The 18,991-nt window shown below is 37.1% G+C and overlaps 2 protein-coding genes across 2 annotated transcripts; one reads left to right on the top strand and one right to left on the bottom strand.

Moving 5' to 3' along the window:
• The first annotated feature begins 5,291 nt into the window (after positions 1-5,291).
• Positions 5,292-6,350, top strand: LOC130996063 (probable calcium-binding protein CML25). Its single transcript, XM_057921572.1, has one exon. It carries the CDS (start codon positions 5,586-5,588, stop codon positions 6,156-6,158), a length of 573 nt encoding a protein of 190 aa, XP_057777555.1. The 5' UTR covers positions 5,292-5,585; the 3' UTR covers positions 6,159-6,350.
• A 4,757-nt stretch (positions 6,351-11,107) lies between these two features.
• LOC130996062 (uncharacterized) lies at positions 11,108-13,451 on the bottom strand. The gene is made up of 3 exons (XM_057921570.1): positions 12,268-13,451; positions 11,944-12,169; positions 11,108-11,852 (listed from the first exon to the last, which is right to left on the bottom strand). The coding sequence occupies exons 1-2, from the start codon at positions 12,817-12,819 to the stop codon at positions 12,104-12,106; spliced, it is 618 nt and encodes a 205-aa protein (XP_057777553.1). The 5' UTR covers positions 12,820-13,451; the 3' UTR covers positions 11,108-11,852; positions 11,944-12,103.
• Positions 13,452-18,991: the final 5,540 nt, after the last annotated feature.

The raw sequence follows: 18,991 nt of genomic DNA, 5'->3' as shown, positions 1-18,991 counted from the left end.
TAAGATGGAGCAATTGTTGTGCCATATTTATTGTTAATTGTATATAAACAATTATTAAAATAAAGCTATTATTAAAAGAATTGTATATAAACAATATTAAATAATTTATTACATTGACAGGAACAAATTAATTTAAAATCAAATCTATCATTTGAGCACCATTTGACCTAAAGACCATATCATCATCTAGAGCTTATGAGATTATGTGATCTAGCTTGTAAAATCATAATTGATTTCTAACATCGTTTCATATGAAGCTTGAAATATGATGACAGATTTTTGTGCATCATCTCACGTGAAGCTTGAAAGACCATTATTGAGTTTTGAGAAACATCTTATTTATAGTTTGAAAGATTGTTATTGATATTCAATCACATATTTAATAGACTAAAAAGAAAGATAAAAGAAAAAAAAAATGATTATGCCCAACAATAAGAATTTATATGTGCAAATTGCATCACAATTGAAAATAATCAAAATTTTATTTTCAAAAATTGTATAGAATATATAATTTTATGGCAAAATCAAATTGAAGAAATAATTTATTTAGTCAAAACTATTCTTTTCAAAATTAAATTAAGTAATTTTTTTTATGTAGTCGAAGAAATTTGATCAATTAAATTGTATTAATCTCATCCATACTCCACCATTTAAATGTAGATTTTTGGTTTGGAAATTAGAAGCATCCTATTATATAAGTTTTCATTTAGTAAAATCTCATTAAAATCAATGTGGGATAAAATAATTAAATAATTTGGTACTTAAATTATTGGTGAAAAATAATTTTGAAATAAGGGAATACACTATATATAGTTACAAATATAGTTACAAATATTTCTTCAATTCGTGAAATACTATTAAAAACAGTGTGGGATTATTCGCTAAATAATTAAAATGATTTGAAATGGTGGAATTTGAGAACTTCCTGATCTTTCAACTAGATTTTGGTCATTATCAAAATTTGCTTGGTTGATTTCGACATTAATCAAAATATTGAATTTTCCTAACATATTTAAACCACTCCTAAATAATAAATTGCACCCAAAATTATGTATCATTGAATAGCATCTCACTGGGTTTTCTTTTTACAAGAATTTGTGCATTGATATATATATATATATATATATATATATATATATATATATATATTATAAAAAAACGAATAAGAGAAAAAAGGGAGGCTTGCTGTTGAATGTTTTTCTGTTGTGAAGAATCGATTTTATAAAAGAAGAGTCTTGAACTTTGATTTTGCTTTTGAGCCGGTGATGTGTCGAACCAGAGGGGTGTCGTTGCTGTCTGTGTCGATCTGAGAAGTGGAGGGAGGCATGGCACGGCGGCGGTGCCGGAGGTTTAAGAGAAAAGGGAGGGGGTGTGCGGTGTCGTCGACGGCGGCAGCCTTCGTTGTTGCTCGTCGGTCAGTGTATGTTGAGCAGTATGACGTATGAGCATCTAGGGATGTCAATCTAGCCCGAAACCCGTGGGCTGGCCCGATTAACCCGCATCCCGAGAATATTTTCAGCCCGATAAAAGTTACAACCCAATTAGCCCTTAACCGAATAGCCCGGCACCCGATAGGGCCGGCCCGACTAACCCGATGGGCTAGCCCGAAACCCGAATACTTAATATTAAATATTTAGATATAAAAATAAAAAAATGACAAAATATTATAAAGTCTCATCATTTCACTTTTCTGTATTTTTGAGATGCTTTGCTTCTATGAATTCAAACTATTGTTGGATATTTTATTATTTTTTCGTTAAAAAAGTTGATCATTTTATTATTACCAACTTATTTTATATGTTATGCAATCTTGATATTTTTTTCAATATCTTATATTTTTGCATTTCATGCTTGCTATATAATTTATATCTTTGATTTCTATGTATATTTTATACATTATACATTAGATCATTAAAAATAACAAAATACAAATGATTATTTTATTTTACGCATTTAAGTCGACTAGCCCGATGGGCTAGCCCGAAATCTGAACGTTTAGGGTTAGGGTTGAAAATTTATAACCCGACAAAATCCACAGCCCGATTAACCCGCATCCAATTAACCCGAAACCCGATAGAGCTGGCCCGAAACCCGGTGGGCTGGCCCGATTGACATCTCTAATGAGCGATAAAGAAGAATAGAAGATAGAGAATGGGTTTTGGGCTGTTAGGATTGGGCTTCAAGAATGTTTGGGCCTCCCTATTTTATTTAAGTGTGGGCCAATTTTATTTATTTAATATGGGCCGTGTCTTTTTAAAAAAATGATTTTGGGCTGACTTATTAAGAAGGGGCCCTGTTTTAAATTATTTTACTTGGGCTGCTATATTTTTTTAGTGAAGGGCTTGCTTTTATTTAAGTATTGGGCCGTGCAGATTTTCTTTTAAATGGATTGCACTAATTATTTAATTAAACTATTAATTAGTTTGATTAATTATTTTAAAGGATGATACATAATAATATTATATTATTATTATGTGCATATTTTAAGTAAATACTTATCATATATATATATATATATATATATATATATATATATATATAGGGAGAGGTTCAAATAAGAACCACTAAATAAAATTAGAACGGAGAACCATTTTAAGCCATTCGATCATCAAGATCTACGGTGGATGCATCATCTTGGTGGATGAATGCAAATCCTGGGTTCGAATCCTGAAGGGAGCAAAATTTTTATTATTTTCGGATGCATTAAATTTAATAGCGGATGCATTAATTTATATAGCAGATGCATTGATTTTAATGGTTCTTATGTTCTCACGATAAGTGTGGTTCTCATTATAACCACACCCTATATATATATATATATATATATATATATATATATATATATATATTGAGGAGATGTATGATTGAGTTATTAAGCTCTAAATGTTTCACTAAAATACAAACTGTTTATTCGTTCGAGGCTCTCTTATGACCTAACACGCTATTTGAGAATTGTGTACACTTGGTAGCTGACTCGGTGGGTTGATCTCCATCGGGCACTAACTGAGAGGCATTATAAGGGTGGTTGCTGGATGTGTTCCGGAGCATGTAATGTAAGGCCTATTTGGGTAACGTCCCGAGGTCAAATGAAACATGTCTGGGTTACGCCCTCATTTCAAGTAGATGGGATAAATGGATCCGACAGTGCCTAAAGGTCCGGGATCACAGCGAGTAACAGAAAGGAACTGTGACATGTGCGGACAAATGAAAGAAATGTTTTAACATGCTTAGAAGTTCTTTTACTTTAAAACTATCTAAGTTATGTCAAATATGATTGGATAAACTGTCTTTACGAAAATATGAAATATTTCAGAAATTGCTTGCCCACTGAGTACATTAGTACATAGTCCAAATACTTTCAAATGTTTTCAGGTTGGCTGGCTGGTGCTGATGGGGCAGAGCTGAGGCCAGGGTTCAGCTTCCTATTTAGACTTCTGTTGTGTCAATTGTCAATGTCTTGTCTTTCATTTTCCTAAACTTAAGACTTATCTCTCTATACTTTGAATAATCTCTTGTTAAGCTTCAACTCATGACTTTTAGTATTATACTAATGAACGTTGGTTATCAGAAGCATGAAACCAAACTTGTGATCCAAAAGGGTGTAGCCCGACTCATTATTCTATTGGTCGGATGTCAACAAGGTTTTTTCTTGTTTATTTTTATAAATTGGTCGTACCTCGATGATATTTATTCATTCAAGAATTGGGGTGTGAAAATTTCTCTCACCAACTTTCTCAATTTTTATTTTTTTTTTAAATTTATTGGACCTTTTCTCCACTCGCTAAATAAGCAACTAACTTTTCTTAAAACCTGTGTCACTCTCCCTTAGAACCTATTTTCGTGGACCGATTGAATAATATATTAACATTGTGTATAGTGTAGTGGAATCTTTGTATAAGTTATTTTAGTGTAATATGTGAATATTATATCAGTTTTAATTTCACCACCTTTGTTTTGATTTATGCGCAAACTTTGAAGTATGGGTGCAAAATGAGAAAGTTGGTAAAGTTTGGGAATTTATAGGCCATTACTCGTTTTTAAAATTAGCCAAAATTATTAAAAAAATATTTTTTTTGAATCATTGACAAATTATTTGGTATGCATGTTATACGAAAGATCGCGATAAAATCTTTAGTTTGATGTAAAAATAATCAAAAATAAATTTAAAACAAATAAGCTTAAAGTTTCAAAGTAAATATTATTTTTCTATCTTCTATCCTCTTTTCTTTGATTTTTTATATTAATTTTATTTTTTATATTTTTATTATACATAATTAATAAAACATGTGTTGTTTATATTGATCATCTTAATAATAATAATAATAATAATAATATAAAATATATTTTTTGAATAAAAACAAAGAATTTATGCATCATAATTATGTGTTGGCATATTTTATGAACAGAAGTTGTCTAAATTAAAAAAATTAATACTTGCGCTTCATTATTATCAACAAATATCTAGGTAGTATTATATATAAGCATATTTTTTAATTTTAGTTGTTGATAATAATTATCAAATAATAAAAATCTATAAAAAACATTATGATAAAATAGATAATATATATGCACAATATGAATTTCGAAATGTGAAGAAATACACAAAATTTATTAAGTTTGTATTATGTATAATTATATATAAGGAGAATATCAAATGATAATGGACAAATGTGAATCATGTGATGAAAATGAGAATGAATCTCTAACGTTACATTTCAAATCTTATGACTGATATTTATCTAGAGAGGGCGAACTAATACCTCGGTTCAAATTATGAAGGAAACAACAATTTTATCAATTAATTGAATTCCGTTATGCAGTCATTATAAATAGCTTATACATTATTCTTATTTCTTACGAGAGATAGCATTCTTATACAACATTCTTATACATTATTCTTATATATAATATTTATATTTATTTATTAAAAGTATCACTTAATCTTATGATTATCGTGCGTCGTGTGGGAGGTAATATTGATTATAATATTGTGAGTAACATATATTTTTAATTATATTACTTAATTTTTTTTAAAAAAATATTCTTTTAATTTTCTTTTACCTTTGCACGAGGCCACAACAATAAATTGGAAAAAAAGGAAGCGAAAAGATCATCCTATCGAAATATATTAGAATAACCAATCAATACACATATCCACACAATCAACTCATTAATTGAAAAATAACCGTCATAATTATAGGATTAATAGGCGGAAATATGACAATGATCCGTTACGATAATAATGATAAAATGAGGTTGATGTTTGGTATACACACACAGATTTATAAAATGAGAGGTAATGATAAATTAGGCGTTTTTTGGTATATCGAAACAGATTTATAGAATGAGACGAATACGCATCCGATTCAACTAATAGCCGGTTTTTAATCCCAACAGAAAGCAAGATCCTATTAAACAGATTTAATCCCAACAGAAAGCAAGATCCTAAACAAAAATAGGCTTAGTATCGTGCCACCACGTACACGTACCCCCCAAAACATTGACACCACCAATCTCCCTCTTCAATAATCTTCTTCTTCTTCACCTTTTTCCCCTCTCAACTCCCCACACCCTGAAAACATATTATGGGATTCAGATCTCTGTTCAAGAAGAAGAAGCAGCTCCCGATCCCGATCGAATCCACCGTGGCCGCACAGAGCTTCATGATGGCCTCCCGCACGCCGTCGCACAACGGGCGCGCCCGGATAGAGGAGGAGCTGGAGCAGGTCTTCAAGAAGTTCGACGCCAACGGCGACGGCCGGATCTGCGCGGAGGAGCTCGGCTCCATCATGCGCAGCCTCGGCCACCCCGTGACGGAGGACGAGGTGCGCAGCATGATCCGCGAGGTCGACGCCGACGGCGACGGCTTCATCGACCTCCGCGAGTTCATCGAGCTCAACACCAGCAACGTCGACCACGACGAGGTCCTCGACAACCTCCGCCACGCCTTTGAGGTCTTCGACGCCGACAAGAACGGCGCCATCTCCGCCGAGGAGCTCCTCAACGTCCTCCGCAGCCTCGGCGAGGAATGCACGCTCGACGATTGCAAGAAGATGATCAGCGGCGTCGACATCGACGGCAGCGGCACCATCGACTTCGACGAGTTCAAGGCCATGATGATGAAGGGAGTCCGCTTCGACCTTGCTAAGGCTGATTGATTCATTCTTCATCGGATCGGATCTAATCTATCCGGAATTCATTATAACATTATTTTAGATCTCTGCATTTTTAGAATTGTTTATAATTTTTGTTTTGGGTGCCGATTCTCTATGTTTTAGTGAGGATTGGATATTTAATTTATTTTGTCATGCAATGCGCAGCTCTGCTTTTATTAATTCAAACTTTTGATATATGGATATTCCTTTAGTTTTAACAGTTAGGTTTTATTTTTTGATTGAAGACATGCTAATTAGATTATGTTGTGGTTTAATGTTATTATTCGATCCGAAAGTTGGAGGACAATTGAATGAATCTGACTCTGACTGCATATATGTTTTTCTATTTCTTGATTTAAGAAAAATCCAACCAATATTTTGTCACAAACCATGATTTTGTTTTCTCCTTCATCCAGTATAACTTCACAATAAGTGTTACAATGTTCTGAAGATTGTGTATTGGAGAACTCATGATATATATTTCTAATCCTTGTTACTGCAATTGAGGAGCAGCTGATTGCAGTACTGGTAAAATTCAAATCAAAATCTATATAGTAATTAATAATTATACCGAATTACATTTAAATTAATTTTGCCAGAAATCTATTTTTTTCCAGAAAATTTCATGCATGTGTGAAGGTGATCGTGACACTTCTAAGTAATTGGAAGAAAAGAATCTGTAGTTGAAAAAGAGTGGCATAACTGGTCCAATCTTCCGTGAAATTGGCTTGAATTGTGGGGTGGGAAATTGGCTTGAATTTTGGGAGGCCGTTTCCCATATGTGATTTACTTTGATCTAGAAATCTGTAATCTTGCTATCAAATCTCACCATCTGATCACAAACCTGCATAATCACACCAGACTACACAAAAATAAAAGAGGCAGCACCTTAATTTAGTCAAAACCTTTTAGGCCATGTTTGACTATATGGTATTGATAATGCAAGTTACACAAACCTAAGTAAATGAAGCTGGGGCTGCTCTAGTTAGGCAGTATAGGGTGTGAGTTTGATAGCGCCTTTTAAAAATCACTTTTCCAGAATTTTTGTGTTTGATATATATTGGTTAAAATAGGTGTATTACATGTAATTACACATATATCCTCATATTTTTTTTAGAATGACAGCCATGTCCTTCTTATGTTCCCGCCGAGCATACACATTTTCGGAGGGAAATCTTGGGAGTATATTACCCAAAAAACACTGTCAATTCCTTATTCCACCCATATTCTGAGATACGCAAGGGTCGCGAAATTCCAGTCGTAGAGAAACACAGAATTTTCCACAAAATTGGTTCGAGATGAACTCAGCGCAACAAGGTTGCTTCAACTCCTTCTTGATCGACGAATTCTTGATGTACTTTGTCAAATTGATTGTGTGGATTTTATATTCTCTTGTGTTTCCAGTTTTTAGTTTCGTTGATTGGTGTTTTCAGTGTATACTTTGGGATATTGACAATGACGTGTGATACCTAAATAATTTGATGATACTTGATTTTTTTGGTTGATGTAATTACATATGTGCTTGGTCACGTGTGCTTGGGTTTTGTTGTCTTCATTGCCAATTTGTGAGATCTTACTACATTAGAATATATGCGAACTGCTTGTTGGGTTTTGAAAGTCATAAAGGTGGCAATACTGTTGTTTAGATGGCATGGAGCTAATATGTTTCTGGTACTCTAACGTGTGGGAAACAGGGAGCTTTGAGTCAGGGCATTTATGTGTAAACAAGACGGATAAAACACGTCGGAGTTGGACGGGTAAGGAGGAAGATACGCTGCTGAGTTCGTTGAAAGAGTTGGTGGCACAAGGATGGAAGTCCGATAACGGCTTCCGGGCAAGGTATCTTAACAAGTTGGAAGAGGCGATGAAGAAGGCGTTTCCGGGTACTGATTTGAAGGGTGTTCCGCATATCAACTCCAAAATATGCGCGTGGAAAAACACTACAACAGCCTTGTGTTGATGCTAGCAAATACTGGAGTAGGCTTCAACGTTAATGGGGACCACATGGTTGATTGCACGGATGAACAATGGGAGCACATCGTTATGGTAGTTAGTTTTTTTAGCCACAAATGTATAATATTGAGACTTATTCTGATTTTTTTTCTTCCAGAAAGATCAGAACACACGACTCATGAGATTAAAGTCGTGGCCTATGTTGGATGATTGGAAGGTGGTGTTCGGTAAAGACAGAGCGACAGGAGAGCATGCCGAAGACCTCATGGACGCTGTCACTGACATGTTTCGTCGCAGGAACACTGCTGAAGATACACCCGACGACGTATATCACGTGCAGCTAGATGACATAGAGAATGAGGTTGTGGATGAAAGTGCTAGTCAGTCAAAGAAAGTGGATGAAGGTGCTAGTCAGTCCAAGAAAGTGGATGCAGTCAATAACGAGAACAACAAGAAGCGTAAGGCACGTGATGAAATGAGTGGTGTTTATGAAGCTCTTGTCGAGATCAGTCGTAATACTAACCAAAGGTTTGGAGAGTTAGTGAACCGCGTTGGATATGAGTTTGACATGGGCCAAGCTAGGAAGGAAGTGTTCGAGCATCTCAATGTGATACCGGGGCTGTCGCTCGAGCAACGCTTTGACATTTGCGAGCTCCTTGCTTATAAGCAAGAGCATTTGGAGATTTTCCTTGGACTTCCTGCTGATGCGAAACCAGCGTATGCAATTCGTCTTCTCGAAGGGTCGAAGCAAGTGATAACACAATGTTTGGCATTTTGTAAATCTTGGTTTTTGTACAGCTGCAAAGGTCTAGTCCTTTTTATATGATGATGCACATATATAGAATAGGTGGTATCTTATGAATTGATATGTCAATTCCTAAGCTTTTTGTAATATTATGTGCCTTTTAATTAGGCAGGTGCTTGCGACTAGAATATGCTATAACGACATTTTGTAAAGTTTTATGCACCGAATTATAAAAGTCTCTTTATATAATCTGTCTGCTTGTTTTTTAAGTAATGTTCTGTGAGTTTCATTTAGCTTGAGCCTTGAATGTCTTGCTTGTGATGGAGAAAACATATCATATATGCAAGAACAATAGCATAAGTACAGCCCATACTTGGATAGATTTAATAGCATTCCTAATTACAGTGGAGCACATTCAAATGCGTGACAATACTACTGGTTGTCATTCTAGTTCATAGCATTAACAAAAAACTTCCCCTATGATGATTAGACTCCACAAAAAACTAAACCATAGAATATATAATCCATGGCACCAAAAGCTAAAAGCACCAAAATATGTAGAGTACGGGCATGGGCGACGATCGCGTTACTTAAAAGGACTCCAAGACGAGCAGAAGCTTTCTGCACCGGGTGGTTTCGGCGTAACCTCGATGGCATCCCACAGGACATGCAAGTGTCCTTCGTTGTCTTTCACCGGAAAGGTACTAGAACAAGCGTCATCGTCAAATAATTTGCGAGAAGCGGCAGGCGGAGGCTTCGCAATAGGTGAGTCAACTTCTTCATTAGACGAGATAGTAATAGTTATCTTCTTGCAAAGTTTCTTCGGTTTTAGCTTTGGCGACTCACTTATGAGTATCACTGTGTGTGAAGCCTCAGTTTTGATTGAGTTGCATCCGAAAAGCATACTTAGCCCATTATACTCTGGCTCGTCTGTGTAGTAGTACGCCTGAGCGAAGGGATCATCCTACATATTTTGAAAAAAAATAAAATTTCAAGATAAGTACATACTTATGTAGCTTAAAAAGGAAATTCGAATAAAAAAATTAAGAGCATTGCTACACCTTGATGACTCGTTCCCAAACAGGTTCAGCGGCGAAGATCGTTTTAGATGGGATGTCCCATTTTGCTCCTGGCGTATTGACTAGCCTGGTAAACGTGGTAAACCGTCCCTCGAGGAAGGTAACTCGTTCCTCGACCTCAGCGAGACTCACGTTGGTTCCCAAAGCGTCGTTCATAGCTCCCATGGCTGCACGGACGGCGTAAGGTGACTGGTGTGGAGGCGTTGGGAAACATGATTGCTCCATCGCATTGAGCTGACACAATAGCATAGCATCCATCGACGACAACCATTTGAAGTCGTAGAAGAAGCACTCTTGAGGATGGATATCGTCAAACTTCATGGTGAAGGGTGAACCGATTTCCTTGTGTTTTTCTTTGGTGTAAGTTCTTCTTCGTACTGTGATCAAATACTGGGAGAGGTTGTCTATATATATCACCTAAAAAGTGGGTCGGTAGTAATGGCCCAGCTGTTGAGTGTTAACTATAGAAATTGGCGGTGCATCGCATTGAGTATGTGTAATTAAATGAGCTGCTCGCTTGTGTAGCAGCCTGTGACATGTAAAAATGATGGACGTGACAATTACATAAGGTGGTGAAGTCCTTGTAATAAATGGTTATGCATTCAAATGGGCATGTCATTAATGCAAAAACCTACTAAACCCACTAATACAACTATAAATACAATTGAGTTTAATTAATAAATATTTGTGCAGGCCTTTGGGAGAGTTGATTCTATCAACTCACGTGTAGAAAGAGGGGGGGTAGAGCTGGTCTTGTAACATTTTTTCTATCTTCCATCAATTTCCTGAATGTGGGAAGTGCAGCAGTTCGCATCCAAACAATGAGTTTCTCTTGCTCGCTCAACTGTTATCGAATACAAAGATAATATATTATTCTCTAGAATCAACAAAACCTGTTGGTGATGCATCCTATTATTAAATCTAGGAAATGGATGATGAGGATGAGGATAGGAGGAATAAATCTAGGAAATGGATGATGATCGGAATCAGAGAATGGAGACTACAAGAGGGGAAATGTGCAGTTGCTGGTGAAATAATTGGTGTCATTTTACATGTTATTAATCAGCCAATGCATAAGAACCGATCCCAATTAGAGATTGAATGCCACCAGTGATAAATTTCAAATAAGAAAGAGATTTATTTCAGTAATAAAATAAAAGAGAAGAGTCACAGGATGATTAAAGTGATCGTCTCCATTCATAGTCACAAATATCTCCATTCATATAATACATCTTCATTGCCTAAGTCCAAGATAACAAAATGACAGAATGTTCCATACACATGACACCATATACAATATATTAGAACATTTTTGCAACAACAATCCCAAGCAAAAACGCACAAAATGACAGTAAAATGAACTTGATTTGTCCATCAGAAGCATCCCTTTCATAAATAGCATGCATTTGCGAGGCATTGTGCAGGTTCTCTACAGGTAGATATTGCTAGCCTTTCACACCTCAGTGTTGCAGCAAGTATTGCTGCCACATTTCATGTGCGATGGCATTCCTATTAGCAGTCCACTCTTGGGATGGCTCGACTGCATCAATGTAAACTTCGTGTTCTGGCTCAGCATATTCATTGTTTGTGGGTAGGTTGTCAAATGCATGCTCAATTGGATCTACATCCATCTCATTTCTTATGAAGTTGTTAAGTAAAAACAGGCACTGATAAGCCTATTTTGAATGTTAACTGAGTAGAAAGTCGTGCTCCGCAGTATCCCCCACCTCATTTTCATCACCCCAAAAGCACGCTCTATGATATTGCGAGCCTTTGCATGACGCAAGTTGAATAACTCTTCAGCATTTTGCGGTCGCGCCGCCGTCGGCCCCCATTCTTTCAGGCGGTAACGTACGCCCTTGTAAGACGTCAAAAATCCCTCTGAGTTGGCATATCCATTGTCACACAAGCAGTATGACCCTAAAACACAAATACAGAACTGGATTTAGAGTCACATAAGCAACGACACATATATTCATAGCAAATGAACACGATACAAGAGGCACTATACCTCTTGGCACTTTGAAGCCGTTGGCTCGGGTAAGAGCATCGCGTAACACCCTAGAGTCTGCTGCTGAGCCATCCCATCCGGGTAAAACATACACAAATTTAAGATTTTGATCACAAACAGCTAGAGTGTTCGTTGAAATTTGTCCTTTCCGAGTTCTATATCACGGCTTATCGCTATTAGGCACCATCACATTGATATAAGTCTCGTCTAACGCACCGAGACACCCCTGAAAACACCAAATTGCAATATAGTCAGCAGCCTGCTTATGTAACTGACAAATCTATGTGTAATATACATTTATATCAAATTTGAGGCAAGTATTACCTTGAACCATTTCCATCGCGAGTCATCGGAGTTTGCTAGAACAAGAGTCGGTTTAACAAGCAATTGCACGTGTAAGCTTAATATCGCTCTGAGAACAACATGTATGTAATGCGAAACCGTCTGACCCGACCTCCAAAAGTTAAACTTAACCACCCTATTCTTTTTGTGATGAGCAAGCACAGATAAAAACATTGCCACTTGCTCTTCAACCGTTACATGTCTACCATCTTTAAGTCCGCCCAAATATCTCAACAACTGAACCAATCTCCCAAAGGTATTCCTATCCATCCGCAGGTTTATGATACAATTCGTATCACTAAAGTCTATCATCCTATTCAAGTACTTAACTTGGTCAGGTATTCTATGGAGCATCCCATAAGGCTCAGCCAATACCCGACGTTTTCTTTTTCGTGACCTAGACTTCTCTATGCAATCAACCACAACCACTAGCTGCAACAATTGTTCCTGCAATAACTCCTCAACAGCCATACACACAAACGAGTTTCTACGCCTCAAATTAGACAGTAGTTTCTGTCTACTCACAGACTCCATGTTCTAGCACAAAATGGAACTGTTATGTACACTAGTGCATATTCAACAAAATGAAAGTGAGTAAACGACAACAAGCATATCCAGTCAAAAACAATAACATCCACGACCACATTTATCTGACCACCACAATCAAGCACAAGAACAAGTAACAAAAATAGATATGTGCACCTAAAATTGAATATCTACGACAAACAAGCACATGAGCAGGCAACAAACATACTATAACTCACTCTGAACACGACACACAATTCGACATCACAAAGAGGAATTAGAGCAAAATTGCGGCGAATTACAGAAATTATCTGCCAAAAGATTCAAGCAACACCGAAAAAAATGTAACATGTATATTTTACTTACCACTCGAGGATGAACTCTGACTGTAGTAAATAACAACTGAACGAGCTTCACCAATAACACCCAGAATCAAGACGCTAGCAATAACTATCAATCGTAACTCGCAATTTCAGAAACGCACGCCGGCGACATTCATAAAATGCAGAATTGCAAAAAATAAAAAAATAAAAAATAAACGAACCTGTAGAAACAATCGCGAACTGAATTACAATGGTATTGTGCCCTAGCTTTGGGAGGGTCTCTGCGAAAATGAGCAGAGCTTCAAATTTGAATAATATCGTCTTCAATTTTGAGGGCAAATTTGCGAAAAATAAAATAAAGAAGAGTTATTGTTGCTGGAAGCAACGTAAACCGAGGGGTGACCTCGTGCGTGGATAATGGGTAGAATAGTGATTTAACATCGGGCCTTATGCTAAAATAGGGCTTCCCAAATAATTTAGATTGGGATTCAAACGTAAAAGTTGGCCCAGCTTAGGAGCTAATGTGGGCTCTACTTAAAAGTCAAACACGGCCTTAGTCATAGGAAATTCTAGCCATACAAATTAAAATATGGAAATAATAGCATTTTTAACTAAAATACCCTTTTAGTGTGTAACAGTGTAAATTACAGTATTACACATTTTTTAAAAGTGAAAAATTGTGTAACAATGTATTTACACTGTTACACACTTTTTCGCAATCACATTTTTGTGTTATTACACTTTTGTGAAAAGTGTGTTACAGTGTAAAATACATTATTACACGATTTTCGCGATTATTACAAGATTTTTGAAAAAGTATGTGACAATGTATTTTACACTGTTACACACTTTTTCACAATTACACACTTTTACGTTATTACACACTTTGTGTAACTGTATTAAGGGTATAATTATACATTTACAATAAAACAAGCTAGTTTTTCCATATTTTTATTTGGGTGGACACTTTTTCCTTTTCTTATACAAGAAGGGCTAATTGAGCCCATTAACTCAAAAGGAAACATACACATAGATAACAAAGACAAGGTTAAATAAGAACAAAACATAAACACACAATTTGAAAAATCACTATGATCAAACATGTGAAATCACATAAAAATTCACACAAATCACAAAATGATGAGAGTCGCACAAAGTGACAGAAAGTATTTAAATAATGTGAGAAGTTTAAACCAATGTACTAGTTTTTTGGGATTCCTGAATGGAATTCCTAGCTATCTTTCCTCAGCGGAGCGTGGAGGACCACAAGGGGGAATCCATTGCAACTTCTCCAATTGTCTACACCCACACAACAGCCCATGCAGATGCACCCAAAAGAAACAGCTCCACAATAACAAGAATCTCTTTGTAGCAATCAAAAGCAGCAAAGATGAAATTTTCTGTAGCTACGGTCAAAAACACAAAAGGCTTTTCAGAAAATGGACTAAAGTCAACACAATCCAATAATCTCCACCTTTGTCAACATCAAACAACTGACTCCATCACTAACATTGCAAGTTTATGTATGATGTGAGAATGAAAATTGGATTGCATAGTAATTAAAAATGATAGACAATTTATACACTCCATTTGTCCCCCATATTTATGCATATCTTTCCTTTTTGAGACATCTCCCAAATTTATGCACACTCTATTTTTGGACACTACCCCACATCTGATTTTCACAATTTTACCCCCGTAACTTACACTATTTACCCACAATCTACTTAACAATACCCTCAATGTGGACCATTTCTTCACTATCAATACTCCAAACAACTTTTATTAAAACCCTTGTCGTGGTCAACTATGCATATTTGTCGGGGAAGAAGGGAGTATATTTATTTGCATGATTTTGATGTTTTATCTTGTTATATATTTATTTGGTCTAGATATTTTGTCGAAGAAGAAAAAGATAAAACCATAACCGAGAGAATCAAAGAAGAAAACTTCTAAGTCTTATTCGGCCCAAACCCACACACCAAAGGCCCGTCCTATACGCCTGCTTAACCCCATTTTTCCTAATTGCTACAAAAGGGATTGTGAGCTAAGGAGGAGGCAACGAGAGTTTATAAGGTAGAGCCGTTAATTCTCTTAGTGAGAAATAGTGAGAGGCACCGAGTGTGAGAGAGTAGACAAAGGTTATCGTTATTCTTGTGTGATCAAGCGAACCTTGTTCTCCATCTCTCCCTTCGCTTTTCTCATGTATATTAAACAAGAAGCTTCATGTCTTTCTTGTTCTTCCCTAGTTTTGTGTCTTTACCCCGTAGCTACTGTGTGGAGCCATTGGAGAAGGTCAAAGGTGTCGTGGGTGTGTGGAGTTGTGATGTGTCTTTTACTTTTAGGCCATTTGGACATATTTTTCTATTCTTTTGTGTCTATTGTGGTCGTATTCGGGAGATAACATGATTCAAAGGAATGAGAGATCTGTTCAAGGGCAAATAAGCAAAAGATGGTCAGAATGGGCATTACCAGCCCAAGCTATGAGATGTAATGTTTACCAAGAAGAGAGCTCGACGACATACCACTCAGAACACCTCTGAGCAGCGAAGGTCCCTGCAGTGTACCACTGGTATGAGGCCAACCGAGAGAAGCAACCAGTGCAACCATTTCCATCAGCAACATCAAGAAGCCGAAGCCCGATAAGGAAACTCGCGTGGAGGAGATTCTCTGAAGATTGCAGCAAAAATATGGCGAGTGACGGATCCAGAAGGTGGTAGAAGTTGACTCCATCGGCAGCTGGAAGATCATATCCAATCAGATCAATCAGTGATTAGGCTAAACATGGAAAGAAGATCAATCTGCAGATATGGTTACCGGTGAGCCAAAGTTTGACTGCTACCGTGACGTTATTTAAGGGCCAGCATGTGTGGCTGGCGAGAGACTTTTAACAACCCCATCTTTATTCGCCACTATCATTGTGCGCCAAGAAAATAATTTACTTTAGTTTGTTTACTTTTTGCAAGAACAATTTACCGCTTTCTAGTATTTCAATTCAGCTGCAAGGAACAAGCCAAGGCATTTTGCCTTAGGTACTTTTTCTATTCAAGTTATTTACATTTTGTTATTCCATGTGTTTATTTCATTTCGCATTTATGTATTTGATTATGTGTGAGTAGTCCCCTTGGTGAGATTTGAGAGGGGGAAATGATTATTGTTGATATGTAAATTATTCGAGAGGCTATTATGCTTTCGGTTGAGTCTATTGGTTCCGAAAGAATCTAAACTCAATCATGGATAGTAGAGGCCTAACGGGTGATGTCCACTCGGTAAAAGGTTATCCACGTTAAGAAAAGGTCAGGGTATACTAGGGAGTGACAACTGGTATAGGCATGACTGAGTAGCTGAGCAGCATCAACAAAAGGTGTTGTAGATCCACAAGGCTTTGGGATACAACGTCTCTCTTCGGTTTTGGGCTTCTCTAGAAATTACCCATCAAATATGACGAGGCATAAACCTATGGTTATCAATCAAGAAAAGCGTCGAACATATCATAGATGTATCGATGAGTGGTTGGACGCAGTTCCGAAAATGAATAGCCCGGGAGGTACATCTGCCGTAGATGCGAAGCCGGGGACCTTGGGAGAGAAGGTTGGTGAGGGGCATACTTGGAGAGATCGGGTATGTCTACCATCTAAGGAGGAGTGAAGCACGGCCTTGTGACTGGGGTAACTTGTGACCTTCGGACTAAGTAACTACAAGGGACGCAACCATCCCAAGTGTGGAGTATAATCTCTTGAAATGCCCCAATGTCTTTGGGCCACACCTTGAGTTTATATGAAGCATGGACGGATCTTTAGTATGCCTATAACCGAATACAAATATGAGCAATGAACATGACCTAACTCAAATCTTACCCCCTTTTAGTTTATTTGCGCAGATACACAGGTTAAGAATTCAATCAAACAAAGGTAACTCAGCTCGAATAAATCCATACTAATTTAATAAATTCGTTCATCGATGCAAAGATAAATTAATCCCTATCAACCAACCAGTTATAGGATATCGTGAACGCAACGAACGTACCCCAATTCCTACTTACTGTGTCGACAGACAGCTGGAGACGCCAGACCTGCCTATTTTCCTTATTAAAATATAACCTAGCTGGAGACGCCAGACCTAAATTTAATATTCTAATAGCATTAAGATGAAGGAACCCAATTTAGACAAATTACCCAAAAATGCAAGTAATAATTCGTCTACCAATTTATTCCTACTACGAACATGGTAGTTTTATCACTAATCAGCCTATTCCAACAATTACGGATTGGCGGGAACTGATTGACTTTAATCCAATTAAACCTAAGTTAGCCAGACGTAAATAAAATCAGAATTGTCTTTAAACACAAGAAATAAGTCAAAATCAACAGAAATCAATTACATGCTCAATTAGGTTTCACAGATTATTAAATCAATACTTCATTATTCTCGCCGAATTAAAAATTTAGCTACTCATAATTAAACTAAGAACAATCAAATAAATAAAAGCAAACATAAAAATCAAGACAATAATTAAATTGCAAAACAAATAATTAAAAGTAACCACTCTTGAATTAAAGAAAAAACCAGTCTGTCAATTGTGCTTCAAGGTAGCCGCCAACTCCAACAAAGCAAGAAAAGAGAGATTAAAATTCTAACACTCCAAAAACCTCCCAAAAAGTCAACGTCTAATGCAATAATGAAGAATTCTAAAACCTAACTCTTAGAATAAAACGTGTGTCAAAAAACTAAAGTAAACCCCTATTTATATAACTAAGTGAGCGGCTAAGTGGGATAAAAGGCTAAGGGAATTAGGGGTGAGCATCGGTCGGTTCGGCCCACCGACCGACCGGTTTTGGAAAAACCGACCGACCGATCGGTCAGGAAAAATTTCGACCGACCGACCGACACAAAGAATGCTAGCCGGCCGAAAACCGAACCGGCCAATGTTCGGTTTTCGGCCGACCGAACCGAGCCGGCCGAATCTGTGCAGATTTTTTTTATTTCACCTATACAATTAATTTTCAGCAATACAATAAGAAATATTTAAACATAAAACATGATCTAAAATTAAAAATCCAAATCCAACATTCCAAATCCAAGTTCCAAACTTCCAACATTAAATTGAGGGGAGAAGGCTTGGGTTAGGAAAGGGGGAGTCGCTGCTGTGCGCCGCTGCTACTGCTGTTGTTGCTGCTGTGCGCTGCTGCTGCGCGCCTGTGCTGCTCCGAGCGAACGGGATTTGGACGACGGCTGGCTGTGGAGTGCGGACTGCGACGACCGGTGGTTGTCCGAACGAGGGAGGCCGGAGGCGAGATGAATTGAGGGGAGAAGGTTAGGGATAGGAAATGGGGAGCGGCTGCGCAAATTCTGAATTTTTAATTCAGAACACGTTAGGGACTTAGGGAGTTAGGGTTACTACTGGGTAATGGGTTAGGGAATTAGTGGAAAAAATAAAAATAATACTATTAAATTAAATATGGTCGGTCGGTTCGGTTTTTGACCGACCAAAATCGGGAAAACCGAACCGGCCGATCAAACCAAAAATTCTGAAAAATTTGGGCCGAACCGGCCGACCGGTATAAAAAAACCGACCGAAAATCGATCGGTTCGGCCATTTTTCGGTCGGTTGTTTCGGTCGGTTCGGTTTCTGCTCACCCCTAAAGGGAATTAATCCCTAAAGTGGCCGTCCCTAATAAAAAATATGGGCTCTCGGCCCTTTCAAAATATAAGCTCCAAAATAATAGAAGTAAGAGTTTTGGGCTTAATTAAATGTAAAATAATTAACTCCAAATCCAATCTCTAAACATCTCCATAAAAACACGCTTTCTTCTTCAAATTCACGCCATTCTCGAACTTTCTCCATCCACGCACCTTTT

This window comes from Salvia miltiorrhiza, chromosome 7 (assembly GCF_028751815.1).
Source record: "Salvia miltiorrhiza cultivar Shanhuang (shh) chromosome 7, IMPLAD_Smil_shh, whole genome shotgun sequence".
Lineage (NCBI taxonomy): Eukaryota > Viridiplantae > Streptophyta > Magnoliopsida > Lamiales > Lamiaceae > Salvia > Salvia miltiorrhiza.
This window is presented reverse-complemented; position numbering and strand designations above follow the sequence as displayed.